Genomic DNA, 23,953 nt, shown 5'->3' with positions numbered 1-23,953 from the left:
ATCACGACCTGGCGGTGAGCACCACTGGGTGAAGTCCCTGGAGGTGAGAGAGCCAGGGCTCACCCACATTTTCCTCTGGGTATCGCATGGTGGTTTGGGGGCCCCAGCAAGTGAGAGAGGCTGGGGCCACCGACTGTCGTGCGAACCATTGTTTGTGATTTTAGAAGATCGATCAAAATAGATTGTGAGTGCTTATTGTCTATCCACTCAGTGGGATCTTCTCTTCAAAGTAAATAAACATTCAAAAGATTCATCTCCGCTATTATTAATGGTTGCTGAGTTGTGTATCACGCTGCCTATATAAAATAAAGGTCTCAAAAAAATCCAAGCACTACAGCAGAAATGAACAGACACATGGCTCTGGCAACAGCTGAGTCACTTCAGCAGAATGAAGGGGGGAGAGTGAAGGTGCATGCCTCAGAGAGCTTCAGCTGGCAATGATTACAAAGAGATAAGCAAGCCTGTACTGCTCTGTGCAGGGAAAGCGTATGCTTTTGTATGCAGGGAATGCATGAGATTGCTTTCAAATGTTCTTGTATGTAACTAAGTTTAATTACTGAAACTTTAGTTGCGGGACTATAATACTTCTTTAAGGTGAATATTTTCTTTAGAGAAAATCGATCAAAACCGATTGTGAGTGCTTATTGTCCATCCACTCAATGGGATCTTTCCCTCAAAGTAAATAAACATTTCAAAGAAACGATTAATGGTTGCTGAGCTGCGTATTGCTCTACCTATATAAAATATAGGTCTTATTAAAAGCTAAGCACTACAGCAGGAATGAACAGAGCGCACTGGTGACTTGAAGCCCCCCCCCCTTCTTTCCGGAACACAATTTGTGCCGCCTGGATAATTTACAATAGAATCAGATGCATCATTACTAGAGGCAGCCAGATATGGAAAACCATTTTCATTTTTAAGTGATTATTAATAGCAAGTTACAAAGCAGACCCGGGAACGGCTGACCTTGCACGACCACGCAGTGCTTCTAGATCAATCACAGAATGTATACTTTCTCGCCCCTTAAAGTTTATATTCTGCCGGAGGAAGCAGTTCATAAAGCATCTATGCAAATGCCTAATAGCTCTATAGGGGCTGGGGAAGTGTGCGGTCGCCCTCCCTCATAAATAACGGAAAAGCTGCCTTGCATCAAGTAAAGCGCGGATTATTACTATTCCTAGCTGAGCATGTAATTGGATAATCTTCTGTAACCCACTTTCCACTAGAATCTCTGACATTATCTGTTTTCCCCAAGCTGGGAATAGGGTAAAGCGTGAGGCTGACTTAACACGCCAGAGCAAGGGGGGAGCTGCCTTTTGTCCTTATGGTGTTTGTCATTGTAAAAGTTCGCCTTTCCTGTAGATAGGACTGTGTTTGGCAAAGGACACCTGAAGTGAATTTTTTTTTTAAATAAAATAAAAAGTTAGAAACTAAGGACTCTTGTAGACAGGAGGCTGAACTATGTGCTTATCGGCCAGTTCAGCGCTGCGCCAGTCGCCCCCCCCCCCCCCAAGCGTCATTCGGGTGGTGTAGTGGTTAGCGGTGTTGCCTTGCTGTGCTGGGTCCCAGGTTCCCATCCCAGTCAGGGCACTATCTGCACAGAGTTTGTATGTTCTCCCTGTGTTTGCGTGGGTTTCCTCTGGGCACTTTGATTTCCCCCCACATCCATAAAACATACAGATGCCCCTACACAATGATACACACACTATATAACTGTGGTAAGGATTAGATTATGAGCGTGGTGGTTCAGCCATGACACCGTCTGAACGATGTACGTCAAGCGGCGTCTTCCCAAGCCAGCATTGCTCCCGCCCCCCCTTTCTCCCCAGCCGCTGCTACTTTACCCCCTGGAATCAGCGGCCATATCCTCCATCACAGTTCTTTTTCCCCTCTCTTCGCTGCATGCCCAGTGGTGTGGCATGCAGCACGGACATCAGCGATGACCCACAAACATGATGAGTGGCTCCACCTAGTAGCAGCGCGTACACAGGAAGTACTTGTATATGCGCCATTACCAGGGGAACTGCTCTCCTGTAGAGATGGGAAGTCCGGATCTTTTCAATGATTTGGATGATTCGAATCGGATCATTGAAAAGATCCAGATCTTTGATCCGAATCTCAAATCATTTTACTAGGGAAGCATTCTGGGGGTGAAATGACTAGCAGAACAGGACTTTCCCTGCAGTGGACAGAGAAGGGGAGGGGGGTGGACAGACAGAGAAGGGGAGAAGATGGACAGAGAAGGGAAGTGGACAGAGAAGGGAGGAGGTGAGCGAAGAGGGGAGAGCAGAGAGCAGAAATATTTTTTTTGCACACATTACCCACATGCTGCAATCATATGCTTTAAATATATTTCACCTATATGTTCATCTGTATACTTTGCAAACGTCTCACAGTGAAAGAAAGCATTCCCCATCCCAATATGTCCTTTTCTCACCTCCAACATCATAAGGATCATATTGCACTGCAATCACAGTGCCTCGGAACACCTGCCCTGTCATTCTAGCCCAGCCCACTGTCTGCAAAGTTACTGAGCTGTGCTTCTGAGCCAAACGTTTCCCATTTGTTCACTTTTCACAACTACTGAACAGACAGCCTAAAATCAGCAGCACATTACAGCCAGTACATGTTCTCTACACATATCTGGCAGTGGCACCCATGTCCCCTCTCTCATCTACCTGTCCCTGGCTGCAAGGCTGGCTCCCCTCCAACTGATCGATCCATCTCTGCTCTGCTTCCAGGACCCCCCTGCCCGCTGAGAGGGGGGCTTGCCTTTCCTTTCCCCCCCCCCCCCCCCTTTTGTGATCCGAATCGTTCATTTTGATGATTCGACTCGCAAAAGAGATTCGGATCAAATATCTGAATCGTTCATAATCCGGACAACACTGTCCTGTCTGCATCACCGCTGATGTCCACGCTGCATGCCGTGCCACCGGGCATGCAGAGAAGCGAGGGGAAGGAAGGACTGTGGTGGAGGAGCGCTGACACCAAGAGGTAAAGGAGCAGTGGTCTGGGAAGGAGGAAGGACAGGCTGACTACCTACTGGGGGCACCTACCTGGCTAACCTATACTGGGGGCAACTATACCTGTCTACCTATACAGGGGCCACCAATACCTGGCTAACCTATACTGGGGGCACCTATACTTGGCTACCTATACTGAGGGCACCTATACTTGGCTACCTATATCGGGGGCACCATACCTGGCGTCCTTTACTGGGGCCACCTATACTTCGTTACCCATAGTGGGGCCACCTATCCCTGGCTTCCTATTCTGGGGGCACCTACCTGGCTAACCTATAGGGGGGAGGCACCTACCTGGCTAAACTATACTGGGGCCACCTATATCTGGCTAACCTATACTGGGGACGCATTTATGCCTGGCTAACCTATACTGGGGGCACCTATGCCTGGCTAACCTATTCTGCGGCATCTATACCTGGCTAACCTATACTGGGGGCACCTATGCCTCGCTAACCTATTCTGCAACATCTATACCTGGCTAACCTATACTGGGGGCACCTATGCCTCGCTAACCTATTCTGCGGCATCTATACCTGGCTAACCTATACTGGGGGCACCTATGCCTCGCTAACCTATTCTGCGGCATCTATACCTGGCTAACCTATACTGGGGGCACCTATGCCTGGCTAACCTATTCTGCGGCATCTATACCTGGCTAACCTATACTGGGGGCACCTATGCCTGGCTAACCTATTCTGCGGCATCTATACCTGGCTAACCTATACTGAGGGCACCTATGCCTCGCTAACCTATTCTGCGGCATCTATACCTGGCTAACCTATACTGGGGGCACCTATGCCTGGCTAACCTATTCTGCGGCATCTATACCTGGCTAACCTATACTGGGGGCACCTATGCCTCGCTAACCTATACTGGGGGCACTTACACTTGGCTACCTATAATAGGGCACCTATACTTGGCTACCTATACAGGGAGCACCTATACCAGTCTACCTACCTACCTATAGTGAGGGTGTTTTGGTTTGTTTTTGGTCCCACCGTGGCTACAATGTGTGGTGCAAATTGTCGGGTGCTGTGTGTTCATTCCAAATGTTTGTGTGTCGGAGGGGGGAGGGGGGCACCCTCACAAGTTTGCCTCAGGCAGCAAAAAGTCTAGAACCAGCCCTGACTGTGAACACCTCACAGCGCTGAGGAACATGTCCGTGCTATATACATAGTATATAATAATACAGTAGAAGCTAATCCAGTCACACTTCACTCAGAAACAAGCTTTTCGAGGGTCTAAAGCTAAATACACAAATGCAAGATTTGTCACCCATTGGGGATTGAAAAACGATCCCTTAGGCAACATTTCCCAGAACAATGCTGCACAGACACGTCCCTAGCCTTGAGGCTAGCAATGTGTTCTGTTGCTATGAAGGGGGCGGAATGACAACAATCAGCAGATGATGGACTAGCTTCAATCAGTGGTGAATGGTTACACTTGGGCATTGGGGGTCGTTAAAGGGGAACTTCAGCCTAAACAAACATACTGTCATTAAGTTACATTAGTTATGTTAATTAGAATAGATAGGTAATATAATTTTTTTACCCACCCTGTTTTAAAAGAACAGGCAAATGTTTGTGATTCATTGGGGCTGCCATCTTTGTCATGGGGGCAGCCATCTTTTTGGTTGAAAGGAGGTGACAAGGAGCAGGAGACACAGTTCCAACTGCCCTGTGTCCTGATAACCCCTTCCAGCTGCACACACTAGGCTTCAAATGTCAAATTCAAAATGTAAAAAAGAAAAAAATTGCACCAAAACAGCAGAACAAAAGCAACAACATCAGAAATCCCATCATGCTTTGCACAGCATCAGGGGAAAAAAGCCCGGGCAGTTTTCTTCTATGCAGCTAAAAATGAGGCTTGGATAAGAGAAACAAAGTTCTGATGCTGTGAAACTGTTAAAGAAACACCAGGCCTTTTCAGTGCTGCTGAGTCGATTTTTAGTCCAGAGGTTCACTTTAAGAGTCCAACAGGACGGATCTTTACCAATGCCTGAGCAATACTGACCAGCAGCTGTACACACATAATGATCGTCGGCTGAAACGGTAATTATCGATGGTTTCAGACAACGGTTATCGCATGTGTGTTGAGAATACAAGTTTGACAGGCAGAGGATCAGCAGGACTGCCAGGCAACTGGTATTGTTTAAAAGAAAATAAATATGTCAGCCGCCATATACTTCTCACCTCCAGGTTCCCTTTAATTTAAAAAAAAAATCAAACAGTAAAGCACATTAGCCCCATCCTAGTGCTGATTCTGAAAAAACACAGATTCAGCACCATGGAGAGCGAAAGTGTCGGATATTGCTTCTCATCTCAGCATCAGCTTAAAATAAACGCTAAGCTTTTGTGCGTATCAATTATTTCCATTTTCATTTATTTGAAATAAAAAATTAGTCTGGGACTGGTGAGTCATCCGAAAATTAAAAAGCAATTTCATGCAAAAAATTGTTTTTCTACCGGTGGACAGCCTTCTTAACGTGGACCTGTACTCTTGCACAGGACAGAAGGAAAACAGAAAGAAATGTAGCCTGTATGTTTTTAGAGTTTAGCCTGCCTAATTCTCCCTCATCTGTGAGTAATCAAAAGTGTAATTTGATCTGTCATCTGTGTGAACTGGCTGCCTTGGAATAGCAGCTAATTTGTAAACACAGTATGTTAACCCTATGTCTGCTTCCATGAAAGGGTTTTCCAAAATGTTGGCTTTGTGGCGCAAGCGTGGAAGCATATTTTTTAAATAGGCTTCTGCGCACTTTCGTATTTTCAAAACAGGAAGTGAGCGCAAGCCAGCATCACTTCCTGTTTATATCACGGTCAGAAGAGGATTACCGCATATTAACGCGGTAATCCCCAAAGGCCTGTTTTTGGTGGTGGGGTGTGGTGCGGCCCACGCTACCTTCAATGCTCAGTCTGAAGCTGGCCTAAAGGTTATTTTTATTAGTGTGACCCTCACTGATAAGAATTTGCAACTGTAAAACACTTTCCTAGCAGAAAATGGCTTCTGAGAGCAGGAAACCGATAAAAAGGGTCAATAGTTCATAGATTCTAGCTCTGGCATACGTCAATGAATGTGTCATTGAGCAAAAACAATTAAACTGTTAAAACTTAAAAAGTAGATTTAAATATAAAATGAAACTGTGTAATATCTTAAAAAGTGATTTTTTAGGAGAAGGAGGATAGATACAATTTTTTATTTCAATTGTTTATGTTCACCTCGGTTGCCCTTTAAAGAGACACTGAAGCGAAAAAAAAAAATGATATAGTGAATTGGTTGTGTACTATGAATAATTACTAGAAGATTAGCAGCAAAGAAAATATTCTCATACTTTTATTTTCAGGTATATAGTGTTTTTTCTAACATTGCATCATTCTATAATATGTGCAGATTACACAACACTCAGCATTCAAAATGAGTCTTTCAGAGCAGTCTGTGAAGTAATGACCTCTCCTCTACCAGAGGAAAAGTAAATAGTCCAGGAACAGTTGAGATAATACAAGTCAGATAACAGCCCTCTCCACGACTAACTTAGTCGGAGAGCTTAATGGATTGTTTGCATTGAGATAACAACTGGAGTTTCTCAACTCTTCCTGTACTGGAAACAATTACACTGATGTATCTGATGTTAATGTTTTATTTGTTAGCTGTGCTACACATACAAATCATAATATCATCATTTTTTTTCGCTTCAGTGTCTCTTTAAGTATGCCAGGCTCATTGTTTTTATTAACCTGCTGCTATTTGGTTATGATGCAGGGTGTATCTGTGCATGCACATTTAAGAGATGAAGGTATCATGCTTACAGTTGTTTTTGTGCTTTGAATTGCAGCGTCTGATCTGGCCGCCGAGCAAGGGCAGATTCTGGTAATCGCCACAGCTGCGGTTGGAGGATTCACTCTGCTGGTCATACTCACCTTGTTCTTCCTCATCACTGGCAGGTAAACCCAAGACCCACTTAAAGCATTGGGACTTTTCATACTTTATATGTTATTGCTTATGCCATTGGCTGCTTGCACTTTATCTGTTGGTTGAACTTGGAAGTATGTCTTTTTTCAACCCAAATACCTATGTAACCAAATAACTTTGTAGACAGTGTCTTACGGTAGCCACAGATTTGCAGTTTAAAGGATACCAGCATTGAAAAGGTTTGGAGAAACAGGGGGAGCCTTCTGCGCATGATGTATTTGTGACGACATGAGCATGCGCAGGGCGCTTCCGCCAGCGGTCGGGCACTGAGCGACGCCTGCAGCCGGGCTTGCACCTGCACACTGATGCCCAACTCCAGCGGCCCGGAAGAGGGGGGCTTTAAATATGTAAGGAGGGGGACAGGGGGATCGGTGGCCATCAGGACAGCTCCCTATACATGCCTGTTCCCCCTATTTCTCCAAACTTTTTCGGCGCTGGTATCCTTTAAGGGCCCATTTCCACTATCGCGAATTCGCATGCGTTTTCCGCATGCGAATTCGCATAGCAATACAAGTGAATGGGACTGTTCCACTTGTCAGGATTCCTTTGCGTTTTTCTGTGCAGAAAAAATTCGCATGGCAGAGCCATCAGAATTTGCATACCGCATACCGCTATGCGAATCGTATACAATGTATTTAATAGGAAATTCGCATGAGGTTTGGGTATGCGGAATTTTATGCGAATTCGCACAGAAACAAAGGAAAATCACACCAGCACTGCCATGGTTAAATTCGCATACATCGTCATCCATGCGAATTTGCATGAAAATTCGCATAGACCTGCATGCAAAATTTGCATCCGCATGCAAATTTTTACCGCGGCGATTCGCACCGCACAAGTGGAAACGGGCCCTAACCAGTTCGCATATGGGACTCTTAATAGACTGCCATTAAGCAGATACGATAAGACATTCAATTTACTTTGTAAATGCTTAAATATAAAATAAAACTATAGCTAAAAACAGGTCATCTTTAGGAGTAGGAGGATAAATACAATTATTTATCTCATCAGCTTATAGCTATGTCGCAATGCTACAGCAATAACTTTTTTATTACTCATGCCATCAAAGTGATACACATATTGTTTTAAGAACAATCTAGGCTTTGTTCGGATAATATTTGTTTCCAAGAATTATTTAATTATATAAGCATATTATAGAAAAGGCGTAAATGCAAAAAATACAATTTTTTTTTTATTCTACACTCTGTGTAACTTTACATGATAAGTACCACTGTTATAACACACCTGAAAATATATTATTTATCTTGTTCCGCTTGAAATGATACCCTACATGCCATATGTGGCCTACCATTATCTGTGCGTTTGTAGCGATTGGATCTGAACGCTATGGCGCACGGTTTGGGGACCCCAGTACTGTACAGATACATTGCTACGCAACAGCATAGCAAAGTATCTGTACAGCGTTTGGTCTCGGAACTGTCGCACTAGCGATTGCATCCAATCACTACGGGCGGCAGCCATTACATGTGTCCACTAATCTTAGGGCTAAGTACAGGTGACACAAGGGTTAATTAGTTAGGTAGGAGTTAATACTTTGCTTGTGGGGTTGTAAACACTTTATTGTTTAATAGTAACACTGTCCTTTTGATTTGTTTTTCCTGTGGACCAGGGCTGTTTCTGCTGATCTGTGTTGGGTGGGCTCTCCAGCCCGCAGCACAGATCAGGATTGTGGCAGGGCGACCAGACTTCCCCCCTTTTTTCCCCAATAGGGGGATGTCCTGCTGGGGGGAGGGGGGGTCTGATCACCGCCGCTCTGTGTGGCCGAGCGGGGGAAGCTCCTCAAAGCCCCCCTCGGCAGCGATATTCCACCTTCCCTCTCCTTTTCGCTATGGGCGGCACAGGACGGCGATCCGTCCTGTACCGCCTCTGATAGACTTCAGCCTATCAGATGCCGGTGATCCCCGGCCAATCAGAGGCCGGGGATCGCCAATCTTCTTTACGGCGCTGCTGCGACAGCAGTGCCGTAGGATGTAAACAGCGGGGATTTCTTCCCCGCGTGTTTACATTTCGCCTGCGAGCCGCGATCGGAGGCTCGCAGGCTGTTCACGGAGACACCCTCCGTGAACTGACATGGAACTTCCATGGAAACATCACTTCGACCTGCCGACGCCTATCGGCGTTAGGCGGTCGTTAAGTGGTTAAAGTGAATGAGAACTGCTATTAGCAGCAGTCATTCACATTTAATTGAGAGCATTAGCGTGCACGAGAACATACGCAAGCGTGCACGCGCGGGAACGGTGGGACAAGTGCGGTGATGGCGATTCAAAGAGCAGGAGGTGAATTTCACGTTCTGGAATGCACAGGGGGCTAATTAGGACGTGCTTTAAGAGAAACCAGGATATCATACTGTATAGTATGATGTGATCAAATAAATATTTGTACCTATGATTTTTGCGGAAATGCCACATCACTGTAATTCACTAATTTTAGGCCAATCACAGAGCTTGGAAGCATTGGGCCAATCAGAGAATGCAGCGTCTATTTCAAACTATTTGGCCAATTAAAGAATCAAGAAATTACCCTTCCCCACCCAAAAAAAGACTACACGGAAATCAGAAAACAGAAATTGGAAATCCGTAGAATCAGTAATCAGCATTGGCGGAAATCGACATTTAAGCGGAATCGTACATTGTCATTTCTGACCATCCCTAGTTACAACCCCCTTTAAAGAGAACCTGAATTGAAAATAAAAAGTCAAAATAACCATACACAGGTCATACTTACCTCCTGTGTAATCTACTCCTCAATCTCTTTCTCCTCTCCTGCATCCCATTTGTACACTGTGATCAATGGAATTCTCCGTCTTCCATTTTAAAAATGGCCATTACCCCATAACAGCTTCCTGGTCAGCATAGTTAAACTGTAATATCACCCACTTGAGCCATAGGAAGACATAGACATTACCTTGCACATTCAGTTGTAACTGACAGCTGCTGATATATAACTGACAGCAACTGGTATATTTTAGTTCTGACAAAATATTGTCAGAACTGGAAGGGATCACTGTAAGAAGAAAATAGTGAGCTTCTGAGAGGAACTGATGGTGAGGTAAGTATATAATATTCATGTGCAGCTACGTCATGTGTTTATTTTAAATAATTGTACTCTCTTCAGGTTCCCTTTAAGCTCTTTCCGTAGTCTCCTCTGCATGAGTTCCACATCTTCTGTGTTTTTGTGGTTTCATTCTGCTTTTGTCAAAGGTGAAGTGTCTTCGTGATGATTTAATTAGCAGACTGTTATTTCTTGCTTAGCATACTAATTACCAAAAATAAGTGCCTGAAATGATTAGCAAGGAACTCATTTACAAGAAGCAGTATTTTCTCTCTTATGAAATGTCAGCCATTGATTGTGGGAGAAAAACATACTCTCCGCAAACGGACCCTAGAAGAACTGCCGCCGCCACCGTGGCGTCCCTCTCCCTCACTAACGGCCGCTCGATACGTTTCAGGGTTCAAAAGGATGACGTTTCGGGTTTTAATCATGTTAATTAACCTGAATTTTGTGCTTTGACTTTTGATGATTCTTAATAATTTACATTTTTTTTACCACCTTTCAACATGTGCCACGTGCAGAATTCTCATTAGCGCTTCTAGAGCCGCAGCTTCAGTCTAGTGATATCCTCTTTTGGGTCAGTAGGACAATTAAAGTGAAACTGAAGGGGAAGAAGAAACTTGTTATGTAATGAATTGGTTGTGTAGTATGGATAATGAATAGAAGATTCTCTAATATTTGCAGTTCACAAACAACAGTTTGTATGTTAAACTATCAAACAGAGTAGAGATTAATACCCTTTCCTGCAGTAAAACTAGAGAACCTGAACTGAAAATTAAGAGTGAAAATAAACATATACAGGTCATACTTACCTCCTGTGTAGTCTACTTTTCAATCTCTTTCTCCACTCCTGCGTCCTGTTTGTCCACTGTGATCAATGGAATACTCCGTCATCCATTTTGAAAATGGCCACTACCCCCTAACAGCTTCCTGGTCAGCACACTGTTAAACTGTAATATAGCCCACTAGAGCCATAGGGAAACATGAACATTACCTTGCACATTCAGTTGTAACTGACAGCTGCTGATATATAACTGACAGCAACTAATATATTTCAGTTCTGACCACTGTCACTGCCACTCAACAATCAGCCCCTAACCTGCCCCTTGCGGGCAATCTGATCACCCACCCACACCATCAGATCGCCCGCAAACCCGCCGTCAGATCACCTCCCAAGTGCATTGTTTACAATTGTTCTCTCCTCTGAACACCCATCAATCACCCATCAATCACCCCCTGTCACCACCTGTCACTGTTACCTATCAGATCAGACCCTAATCTGCCCCTTGCGGGCACCCAATCACCCGCCCACACGCTCAGATTGCCCTCAGACCCCCCCTTATCAATTCGCCAGTGCATTATTTACATCTGTTCTTCCCTGTAATAACCCACTGATCACCTGTCAATCACCCCCTGTCACCGCCACCCATCAATCAGCCCCTAACCTGCCCCTTGCTGGCAATCTGATCACCCACCCACACAATCAGATCGCCCGCAAACCTGTCGTCAGATCACCCCCCAAGTGCATTGTTTACATCTTTTCTCTTCTCTAAACACCCACTAATTACCCATCAATCACCCCCTATCACTACCTGTCACTGTTACCCATCAGATTAGACCCTAATCTGCCCCTTGCGGGCACCCAATCAACCGCCCACACGCTCAGATTGCCCTCAGACCCCCCCTTATCAATTCACCAGTGCATTATTTACATCTGTTCTTCCCTGTAAAAACCCACTGATCACCTGTCAATCACCCATCAATCACCCCCTGTCACTGCCACCCATCAATCACCCCCTGTTACTGCCATCCATCAATCAGCCCCTAACCTGCCCCTTGCGGGCAATCTGATCACCCACCCACACCATCAGATCACCTGAAGACCCGCCGTCAGATCACCTCCCAAGTGCATTGTTTACATCTGTTCTCTCCTCTAAACACCCACTAATTACCCATTAATCACCCCCTGTCACCACCTGTCACTGCTACCCATCAGATTAGACACCTATCTGCCCCTAGGGCACCCAATCACCCGCCCACACCCTCAGACCCCAGCCCTGATCACCTCGCCAGTGCATTGCTTGCATCTATTCCCCCCACTAATCACACCTTGAGACACCCATAAATTACCTCCTGTCACCACCTGTCACCCCCCTAGCACACCTACCCATCAGATCAGGCCCTAATTTGCCCCGTGTGGGCTCCTGATCACTCGGCCAAACTTTCAGATCCCCCTCAGACCCCCTTCCGATCACCTCCCCAGTGCATTGATTGCATCTATTTTCCCCTCTAACCACCCCCTGAGACACCCATCATTCACCTCCTGTCACCCCCCTAGCACTCCTATCCATCAGATCAGGCCCAATACAACCTGTCATCTAAAAGGCCACCCTGCTTATGACCGGTTCCACAAAATTTGCCCCCTCATAGACCACCTGTCATCAAAATTTGCAGATGCTTATACCCCTGAACAGTCATTTTGAGACATTTGGTTTCCATACTACTCACGGTTTAGGGCCCCTAAAATGCCAGGGCAGTATAGGAACCCCACAAATGACCCCATTTTAGAAAAAAGACACCCAAAGGTATTCCGTTAGGAGTATGGTGAGTTCATAGAAGATTTTATTTTTTGTCACAAGTTAGCGGAAAATGACACTTTGTGAAAAAAAATAATTAAAATCAATTTCCGCTTACTTGTGACAAAAAATCAAATCTTCTATGAACTCACCATACTCCAAACGGAATACCTTTGGGTGTCTTCTTTCTAAAATGGGGTCACTTGTGGGGTTCCTATACTGCCCTGGCATTTTAGGGGCCCTAAACCGTGAGGAGTAGTCTAGAAAACAAATGCCTCAAAATGACCTGTGAATAGGTCGTTGGGCCCCTTAGCGCACCTAGGGTGCAAAAAAGTGTCACATGTGGTATCGCCGTACTCAGGAGAAGTAGTATAATGTGTTTTGGAGTGTATTTTTACACATACCCATGCTGGGTGGGAGAAATCTCTCTGTAAATGGACAATTATGTATAAAAAAAAATCAAAAAATCGTCATTTACAGAGATATTTCTCCCACCCAGCATGAGTATGTGTAAAAATACACCACAAAACACATTAAACTACTTCTCCTGAGTACAGCGGTACCACATGTGTGGCACTTTTTTGCACCCTAACTGTGCTAAGGGGCCCAAAGTCCAATGAGTACCTTTAGGATTTCACAGGTCATTTTGCAACATTTGGTTTCAAGACTACTCCTCACGGTTTAGGGCCCCTAAAATGCCAGGGCAGTATAGGAACCCCACAAATGACCCCATTTTAGAAATAAGACACCCAAAGGTATTCCGTTAGGAGTATGGTGAGTTCATAGAAGATTTTTTTTTTTTTTGGCACAAGTTAACGGAAAATGACACTTTGTGGAAAAAAAACAATTAAAATCAATTTCCGCTTACTTGTGACAAAAAATAAAATCTTCTATGAACTCACCATACTCCTAACAGAATACCAGAGAAATATCTCTGTAAATGGACAATTGTGTATAAAAAAATTCAAAAAATTGTCATTTACAGAGATATTTCTCCCACCCAGCATGGGTATGTGTAAAAATACACCCCAAAACACATTATACTACTTCTCCTGGGTACGGCAATACCACATGTGTGGCACTTTTTTGCAGCCTAACTGTGCTAAGGGGCCCAAAGTCCAATGAGCACCTTTAGGCTTTACAGGGGTGATTACAATTTAGCACCCCCAAAATGCCAGGACAGTAAACACACCCCACAAATGACCCCATTTTGGAAAGTAGACCCTTCAAGGTATTCAGAGGGGAGCATAGTAAGTCCGTGGCAGATTTCATTTTTTTTTTTTTGTTAGAAGAAATGGAAACTTTTTTTTTTTTTTTTTTTTGGTCACAATGTGTCATTTTCCGCTAGCTTGTGACAAAAAATAAAATCTTCTATGAACTCACCATGCCTCTCAGTGAATACTTTGGGATGTTTTCTTTCCAAAATGGGATCATTTGGGGGGTATTTATACTATCCTGGAATTTTAGCACCTCATGAAACATGACAGGTGGTCAGAAAAGTCGGAGATGCTTCAAAATGGGAAAATTCACTTTTGGCACCATAGTTTGTAAACGCTATAAATTTTACCCAATCCAATAAATATACACTGAATGGATTTTTTTTTATCAAAGACATGTAGCACAATACATTTGGACAAAAATGTATACAGAAATTTTACTTTATTTGAAAAATGTCAGCACGGAAAGTAAAAAAAAAATCATTTTTTTGACAAAATTCATGTCTTTTTTGATGAATATAATAAAAACTAAAACTCGCAGCAGCAATCAAATAGCACCAAAATAAAGCTGTATTAGTGACAAGAAAAGGAGGTAAAATTCATTTAGGTGGTAGGTTGTATGACCGAGCAATAAACCGTGAAAGCTGCAGTGGTCTGAATGGAGAAAAAGGATCTGGTCCTTAAGGGGTAGAAAGACTGTGGTCCTCAAGTGGTTAAATAATTTTACTCAGTTCAGGTTCCCCTTAATGAGGCACTGAAGCGAAAACAAAAATTGGCATTTATGTGTAGATCAGCTAAGAAATAAAACATTAGGAGCAGAGACAGAAGTCTAACATTGTTTTCAGTACAGGAAGAGTTAAGAAACTCCAGTTGTTATCTATGCAAAAGAGCCATTGAGCTCCATGACTTTCAAAGAGAGCTCTGTCTTCTCAATCTTGTTATCTCAACTGTCAGTCGCTGTAATTTCTTTTTCTCTGCAGAGAAGGGTTCAAAAGTTCACTAGCCTGCTCTGTAAAATCATTTGGAATGCTGAGTAGTGTGTAAACTGAAAATATTACAGAGCGATGCTATGTTATAAAAAAAAAACACTATATAACTGAAAATAAAAATATGAGAATATTTTCGTTGCTACTAATGTTCTAGTAATTATCCGTACTACACAACCAATTCATTATATCATAATTTTTTTCACTTCAGTGTCTCTTTAATAGAACTTTAGTAGCAAAGAAAAGAGTCTCATATTTTTATTTTCAGTTTTCAGCTTTTTGTTTTATAACATTGCATTATTCTCTAATATTTGCATTTTACAAACAACACTCTGTATTTTAATCTCAAATAGAGGAAAGCTAATGACCCTTTCCTGCTATAAAACCTTAAACAAACAAGAAACAGTGAGAAACAGGTTGAGATAAGTGCTTTAGAAAATAGCCCTGTAGCCGACCAAGCTTGGCCAAAGAGCTCAGAGAAGCTCTTTTGTATAAATAACAAGTGACGTTTCTTAACTCTTCCTGTACTGGAAACAATATGAGACTCATATCTTTGTTACTAAAGTTCCATTTCTTAGCTGTACTCACAGCCGTCTCAGCCACCAGGCAGCTATACATTTTTGCCTAGGGCGGCAGGAGGAGGGAAGAGCGCTGTTGCACTGAGTAGTGAGAGAAGAAATGCCTCTCAGCTCACTCAGGGGTCAGATTACAACAGCAGCTAAAAGCAGCGCCTGACTCCACTCATAACTGATTCATTCAGTTCCATCAGCTCAATGATTCAAAGAACCACAGTAATGAATATATCAGTGAGAGAAGGCACTCGTCCTAGCTCACTCAGGGATCAATCCGAGTACAGCATCAGCTCCTGAGTCCTGACTCTTCACTGATTCATTCAGTTCCTCTCTCTCTCTCTCTCTGCTACTGGTAACTATGTGGATGTAGAGAGACTGAGTGTAGCAGCCAGGCATGGACTGCCCCCCAGGCCGCCTTTCATTCAGTGATTTAGGGCTTGTCCAGTGCCTGGTGTATTCATGTTTGTTGTTGTAAGGCAATGTCAAACACTGGGCTAGCAGATAAAAGTGCAATTAGAGGGCAGGCAAGCTGGTAAATATACACAGCATGATGCAGAGCTTGTCTGGAGAGTCTGTGGGAAAAAATCTGTCTGGTCTCTCCCCATTGTTAAAATGACTGCATGTGCAGATAAGGTGTTAAACAAGTGGTAAAATGTTGACAGTCCATACACTCCAGGAGGGCTGCTTTCTGACTTGTGAGAGACTGGCAGGGATAGGAGTCCTATTACAGGCAAGTAGCCTCTGTGTAATGTAGGACTGCAATACAGATAAGCTCACTGCTCCATCTCAGGCTATTCTCAATTTCTCCACTATGCCTCTCTCTGGGCTAGTGCACGACAAAATCGCAATAGCAATCACTAGCAATTTGCGAATGCGACTTTGTGAAGCGATTTTTGAAAGAATTGCTCCAAAAAATTTGAAAAAATCCCAACGCTGCTGTGGGAACACCGTCATAGGGGAACAATAGCCCAGCGCTTTTCAAATCGCTGTCGATTTGAAAAGCGCTCAGAAGCACTCTTGGTGTGCACTAGCCTCCCTCATTCACCTTTGTTTCCCTCTTTCCCTAGTGCTGGCTGGATGTGTCTTCTTGTCATACAGGAAAGCTAAATAAAAGTGCAATCCTGGTGAGGCAAACATCTTCTTCCCTCTCTTTCAGCTTTTCTCTCCTCATTATTTCTCTGCATGAGGGCTCAGACACACTATAAGGTAGCGAAAGCAGGGATTAGTACAGATGGTGGTGAAGGGGAGGACATAGGTGTGTGTGTGTGTGTAGTGTAGTGTAGTGTAGTGTGCGTGCATGTGTATAGTGTGTGTGTACTGTGCGTGTGTATAGTGTGTGTGTATATAGTGTGTATAGTGTGTGTGTACTGTGCGTGTGTATAGTGTGTGTGTATATAGTGTGTATAGTGTGTGTGTATAGTGTGTGTATAGTGTGTGTGTGTATACTGTGTGTATAGTGTGTGTGCGTGTGTATAGTGTGTGTGTGTAGTGTGTGTGTGTGTGTGTGTGTGTGTGTGTGTGTGTGTGTGTGTGTGTGTGTGTGTGTGTGTGTGTGTGTGTGTGTGTATATAGTGTGTGTGTGTGTGTGTGTGTGTATAGTGTGTGTGTGTGTGTGTGTGTGTGTGTGTGTGTGTGTGTGTGTGTGTGTGTGTGTGTGTGTGTGTGTATAGTGTGTGTGTGTGTGTGTGTGTGTGTGTGTGTGTGGTGTGTGTGTGTACTGTGTGTGTATAGTGTGTGTGTGTGTGTGTGTGTGTGTGTGTGTGCGTGCGCGTGTGTGTGTGCGTGCGCGTGCGTGTGTATATAGTGTGTGTGTACTGTGTGTGTGTGTATAGTGTGTGTGTGTGTGTGTGTGTGTGTGTGGTGTGTGTGTGTACTGTGTGTGGTGTGTGTGAGTGCATGCCGCAATAAGTATATTTTATGGTGAAACGCTCTGCTGCATTGCAACTATTTTCTGGTGAACCCATGCCGCAATAAGTGTATTTTCTGATTTTCTGGTGAAACGCTGCTGCATTATGATTATTTTCAGGGGTTTTGGGGCTGGTGTTCACCAGGGCTTTGGGGCTGGGAGGCAATTACTGGGGAGGGGGGGGGGGGGCGCCACAGGATTTCTCACCTGGAGTGACAAAATGGCTAGAGGCACCCCTGGCTGTACTACACATTCAATTCATTATATCATAAGTTTATTTTCACTTCATATTCCCTTTAAAGACAGGAGGAGGTGGAGTATGCTTGGAATACTGAAGAAGAGTTAGTAAGCAGGAAGGAAGCCTATCGGAGTGTGAGAATGTGTTAAAACATTCATAAGTTGTTCCGCCCTCCCATGTATAATAGCGAGAAGTGGCTTTGTAATTGCAGACTTCTTATCTAGGAGACGGCAGTATTGACACTACAAAGCTGTGTAAAAGCAAAGAGGGAACTGTCACGACACACTTTAAAGTGAAGAATGTTATCATCTTACATTTTCATTACTGACGCAGCACATTGTTTGGCCTTTGATGCGAACTAGAACAGGGGTCCAGACAGAGCATGTATGCAGGGGCTCATCTAAAGGTTTTGGCACCCGACACAAGGTCACACACCTCATCCAAAACACATTATGTGTCCCACCTCCCTGGTAATAGTGCAACGAATAGCTGTGTTCTTGCCCCCAAACCACAGATGGATTCTATTCCTCCTTTGTCCCCCTAGCTTTATGGTAGGGCAAGTCGTGCATATATGTCTGTAGTGCTCCTGAGTGACACAAGGCCATTCATATACAGGATATTTGGGTTCATTTTCAAACGCTGATATACCTTAAATTGCTTGCATTTGACCTTAAAGAGGAACGTCAGCCTAAACAAACATACATTAGGTATGTTAATTAAAATAGATAGGTAATATAATCTCTTACCCACCCTGTTTTAAAAGAACAAGCAAATGTTTGATTTCATGGGGGCAGCCATCTTTTTGGTTGAAAGGAGGTGACAGGGAGCATGAGACACACAGTTCCAACTGTCCTGTGTGCTGATCACCCCTCCCAGTTGCTAGGCAACGTGAATAACAACATAGGAAATCCCATCATGCTTTGCACCGCATCAGGGAAAAAAAGCCCGGGCAGTTTTCTTTGATGGGTGGAGCTCAGCTAAAAATGCAGCTAAAAATGAGGCTTTGGTAAGAAAAACAAAGTTCTAATGCTGTGAAACTATTAAAGAAACACCAAGCCTTTTCAGCTCTGCTGAGTAGATTTTTAGTCCAGAGGTTCACTTTAAAGAGAGACACTGTCGTAAGAGGGATATGAAGGCTGCCATGTTCATCAATATGCATAGTGTGACCACACCCTTCATCTCCTGATATGCTTAACGGCACGGTGACTTAGCACTCTCACCTTGCAGTGCTGGATCCATGGTTTGAATCCCAACCAGGGCACTATTTGTACAGAGTTTGTACGTTCTCCCCGTGTCTGTGTGGGTTTCCTCCATGCACTTCCGTTTCCTCCCACATCCCAAAAACATACAGAGAAGTTAATTAACTTTCCCCTATTAGACTATGGTGGGCAAAGTATGTTGATGCTCCCCTTTCATCTGCAGCAGTACCCCTCCCATCTCATGTGCAGCCCCCTCTTTCATGTGTATCATCCACGTAGTCCCTCTTTATCATGTACAGCTACCTAAGGTGTCATTTTCCCTTTTTTCATGTTTCTTCCCATTTTCAATCTCCTCTTTCCAGTGTAGCCCCCCCACCCTTTCATGTTCAGGTGCCCCCTCGTACTCAAGCTGCCCAAGGTCCGGGCCTTTGTGGCCTTGGCTGAAATAAGTCCTTGATGACTCTGTAAAAGTGTTGCGGAAGATATCAGTGCTATATAAATACTAAATAATAACTGTAGAAAACCACACACTGACTGAAATAAAAGAAAAAAGCAGTACAAACTATGGGAAGCGCACCCACTCTGTTTAGCTGCCCACCTCTTTAGATGCAGCCAGATCTGTCAGCGCCTGAGTGTTATACTGCACAGCTCTGAAAGGCCAGGTGACTTCCTAAAAACTGGGAAAATGAGGTCAAGGCACAGGTTTCCCTCCGTCAGCTCTGGGCCTGCTAGACTTTATTTTTACACCAGCACTGATCCAGCTCCGGACCATCTGCTTCCCAGTGTTGCTGAGCAGAGCAGGAATCCTGTCCTCATACAAAAACCAAAGCTCTGAATAAATAATCGTGAATCCCAGATCTTTATGAGTCATTCTAAAGCGGCTAGTGGATTTTAACAGATGTGTGCAGGCGTCAATACACCTTTAATGGCGCAGATAACATCCCGTGTTTCATTATCGTTTCCTCAGAATCCAATTAGCTGTAATTCCCTCAATATTTATGGCAAGGCTGGAAGAGTCTCATGTCTTCATCTTTGCGCACCGTCTGATTGAAGGACCTGTAGCGTGGCTCGGCTAATCACATGTGATAAGGCTACATTAAACAGCTCTACACAGTTGTGATTCTGCTGTCTATCCCTCAGAGAATGGAAAACATACATCATCAGAGGGGATCCAGGCTCAGACAACAATTATACAGGCTATCTGCTTTGCTGCTGGATATCGCTGTCTGTATACTGCCTAATCTGGTGATTCTTCTCACATGCTATTGCTGTACACTAGCAGTTCTGGATGTGAGTCTGGCTTCAGGGCCATAGAGTGATAATTATCATATTCAGTAGTGATGCATTGTGGGACACCACAGTTGCTTACTTAAACTGAATGATCGCAAATACCTTCTGTTTTAAGTACAATGAGGGAAAAAGAGACACTGCTTAAAGCGGAATATAACCCTGCATTTCAACTTTGCTCTAAAACATTATTTACATTTATGCAACCAGCATTTTTTTTTTTACTAGACCAGCATTGGAAGGGTTACACACAGAGCTTTAAAGTTCCGTGGAGAGAACTGTTTCCCCGGCCAAAGTTTAGATGGATACATTTAAGTAAACAAAATGTAACAAGTGAGGAATGTTACACACTCTTTGGCTGTCCTCCAGCTCCTGCACAGTCAGAGAGAGTGAGTCAAATACCACACTTGTTACATTTTGTTTTACTTAAATGTATCTATCTAAACTTCGGCTGCGGGGAGCAGTTCTCTCCAGGAACTTTAAACTCTGTATGTAACCGTTCCAATGCTGGTCTAATAAAAAAAATGCTGGTTGCATATAATCTGCTGTAAATAAAGTTTTAGAGCAAAGTTGAAATGCAGGGTTATATTCCGCTTTAAAGAGAACCTGAACTGAAAATAAAAAGTCAAAATAAACATGCACACATCATATGTACCTCCTGTGTAGTCTAATCATCAGTCTCTTTCGCCTCACCTGCGTCCTGTTTGTCCACTGTGGTCAATGGAATTCTCCATCCTCCATTTTGAAAATGGCCATTACCCCATAACAGCTTCCTGGTCAGCACACTGCTAAACTGTAATATTACCCACTTGAGCCATAGGGAAACATGGACCTTACCTTGCACATTAAGTTGTAACTGACAGCTGCTGATATATAACTGACAGCAACTGGTATATTTCAGTTCTGAGTTCTGACAAAATATTGTCAGAATTAGAAGGGATCACTGTAAGAAGAAAATGGTGAGCTTCTGAGAGGAATTGACGGTGAGGTAAGTATGTAATATTCATTTGCAGCTACATCACGCGTTTATTTTAAATAATTTTACTCACTTCAGGTTCCCTTTAAGATGGCCACAAACGATTCAATTTCTAGCGAAAAATCATTTGAGCGATCAGCTAAATCTGATTGGAAGAAAAATCGTTCACTACACCATCAACAAATCAATCTTTGCTTTCTACCAATCACAATCAACTAGAAAATCCAAAATTTTGGTTTAACCAAAATCCAATCGGACAACTATTTTGTAATCGATTGTGCCCATCAATGGAGATTATTTACAACCAATCCGATCGCTCTAAAGATTTTTCGCTAGAAATTGGACCGATAGTGGCCAACTTTAGAGGCTCCCAAATCAGGAAATAAACCGGTCACAAAAACCTTACCCAAAAACTGTCCCTGCTTGCATGTAGAAAAGGGCCTAGAGATGCTGTGTATCCACTGTTCATCTATGACTTCTCCTATTACATTCCAAAGGTATTAAACGGTTCTGACTGTTGTGTCTCCCTGGTCTGAGGGTTCTTTCACTCTGTGCACGTTGCGATGCTATCACAATGCATCTGGGTGGAAAAGTTGCATCTCGCATTAGATATGCAGAGCAACCATACAGTGACACATACAGTACCATAAAAGTAAGCAGCACTGACATTGTGTACATTGGTCGGTAAAGGCACTACAATGTGGCCCACCGCACTGGATGTGAATTCACCATAGGAATATCCATATGCAGGAGAACAGAGGCGCCAAAAGGATAAAAGGAAGCTAAATGAGCTTAAAAACCAAATTCTTGGTAAATAGAGAAGGTAGTGGTGGACTTACTTCCTCCAAGTAGACACACAACGACTGTAGTAAAGACAGTCAATATATTTTATTTATGAACTCCAAATATGCAACGCGTTTCACAGGTTTGATCGCGCTTCATCAGGCAATAACAACGGAGCAATAGCATATGTGGTCAGTAGAAGAGCCAGGCACCTCTGTGAATAGAGTACACAACTCCACTGTGCTCAATTAGTCACGATATCCACACGTTAAATCACCATTGAGTGCTGCTCCAATGTTACTCAGGGATCAGAGTAAATGGACTGATAAAAAACAGAAGAAAAGGAAAGAGAGGAGCGCTCTCTGGTGTATTAACCTTTTTAATTATGCTTCTTAGCGCAAGAAAGTAAAATAACACTCACAATGTGCATGTAAATTCAAAGCTCATCACATAAATGTTGTACGTAACCACGTCCTGATGTAAACTCAACCGCCCGGTTCGCCTCGACACTGTGGCCAATAATGTGGGGAATCCTAAGATTGAAATGCGCCCGCGGGGACTGGGACACGGAACAAACTCGGCAGCTGCCCTGCGCCTATTGCGTCATTACGCGTTTCGGCGTTCCACGCCTTCGTCAGATGACGCAATGGCGCAGAAGGCATAGTAAAATAGACAGCTGGTTGCCATGGTGCTCTGGCGGCTACGGTGGCTGCTAAGAGGCAAAAAGCGCGACGCTGCCTGCGACGGAGAGTGTTTCCCGTTGCTAGGCAGTCGGAAAAAACTGATGAATACAATGTCTGTTAAGGCATCGGGGAGACGAGCGGAAAAATGTAATTTAATTAAATTAAATAAACTCCCTGAATTCCCCATATCATTACTCAAGGCTAAAACATATGCCATTATCTGCAAGTCAGATCCAATACTATATATACACAATAACTAAATAAATAACATATATACATATTTTTTTAAAAACTTCATAACCTGCATCTATTCACTTCAGGTTGTATAGACAAACTATTTAATTATCTATAGTCAAGATTAGCACACTCAACAGACCTAAACTCATTTGTTCGTAATAAATACATGAATTAATCATTATATATAAAAAAGATACATAAAAAAATACCTAAATTAATCATTATTTAGAGACTTGCCTTCCCTTAAATGGCTTGAATAAAGAACATCAACATGAATATACCTGCCGGACGGCAGGAAGTGATCTAATATAAATCAATGGACACATAATTACGTCTACAATGGATTATCCTGCAGTAGGGTCTAATAGGCCCAATTCATAAATTTTCTAAAAATAATCTAAAAATAAATGTATCCTAAATTATCTGCCACTGGATCAGAATCATATAATATAAAAATAAAAATAAATATAAAAACCGGGGCGGAAAACTAAAAAGGAATCATGGTTGATAGAGGTACACTGGATACGACCCACAAATAACATCCGAAGAATAATGATAATTATAATAATGATGAAGACACCATACAGTACAAAATTTCAAAAAGTGCAAAACTCAAAAAGAAAAACGGCTACTATGAACTATAAACGAACTAGCCCAATTGATGAGTAGGAAGGCTATACGATTAGGTGGGGAATAAAAGACATATCATCACACAAGTGTTACTAAATGTAGGTGGCTACTTCCAGACCCTCATTAAGACCTGCTGGGGTCAGAAAGTTGCCCCCTCTATGCCCCTTTGTGTCCGCCTCTGTCCTCCTTGTGTCCTCCTGTGTCCACCTCTGTCCCTTTGTGTTCTCCTCGGTGCCCCTTTGTGTCCGCCTGTGTCTGCCGCTGTCCTCCTTGTGTCCTCCTGTGTCCGCCTCTGTCCCTTTGTGTTCTTCTCTATGCCCCTTTGTGTCCGCCTTTGTCCTCCTTGTGTCCTCCTGTGTCCACCTCTGTCCCTTTGTGTTCTCCTCTATGCCCCTTTGTGTCCCCCTCTATGCCCCTTTGTGCCCCCCTGTGTCCTCCTCTGCATGGGCACAGTACAGGGAGTCCCCGACATTGCGGTGGGTTGGAGGTTCGTATTGGCAGACGTTCACAAGTCAGGAACTCCCTGCATTTGGACTATAAGACGCAGTGACTTTTTGCCCCACTTTTGGGGGAGAAAAAAGTGAGTCTTATAGTAAAAA

At 43.5% G+C, this 23,953-nt stretch overlaps 1 protein-coding gene across 16 annotated transcripts in view; it reads left to right on the top strand.

The window, feature by feature from the left end:
- The window catches only part of EPHA6 (EPH receptor A6), a 1,277,595-nt gene that overhangs the window by 957,135 nt on the left and 296,507 nt on the right, over nt 1–23,953 (top strand). For all 16 annotated transcript variants that reach the window (XM_068270648.1, XM_068270650.1, XM_068270649.1 and 13 more), the window contains one exon: nt 6,856–6,964. In XM_068270648.1, coding sequence (XP_068126749.1) covers nt 6,856–6,964 — 109 coding nt within the window. The remainder of the gene's footprint in view (nt 1–6,855; nt 6,965–23,953) is intronic.

Source organism: Hyperolius riggenbachi, chromosome 2 (assembly GCF_040937935.1).
Source record: "Hyperolius riggenbachi isolate aHypRig1 chromosome 2, aHypRig1.pri, whole genome shotgun sequence".
Taxonomy (NCBI): domain Eukaryota; kingdom Metazoa; phylum Chordata; class Amphibia; order Anura; family Hyperoliidae; genus Hyperolius; species Hyperolius riggenbachi.
The sequence above is the reverse complement of the archived record's forward strand: the minus strand, read 5'-3'. Positions and strand labels throughout refer to the sequence as shown.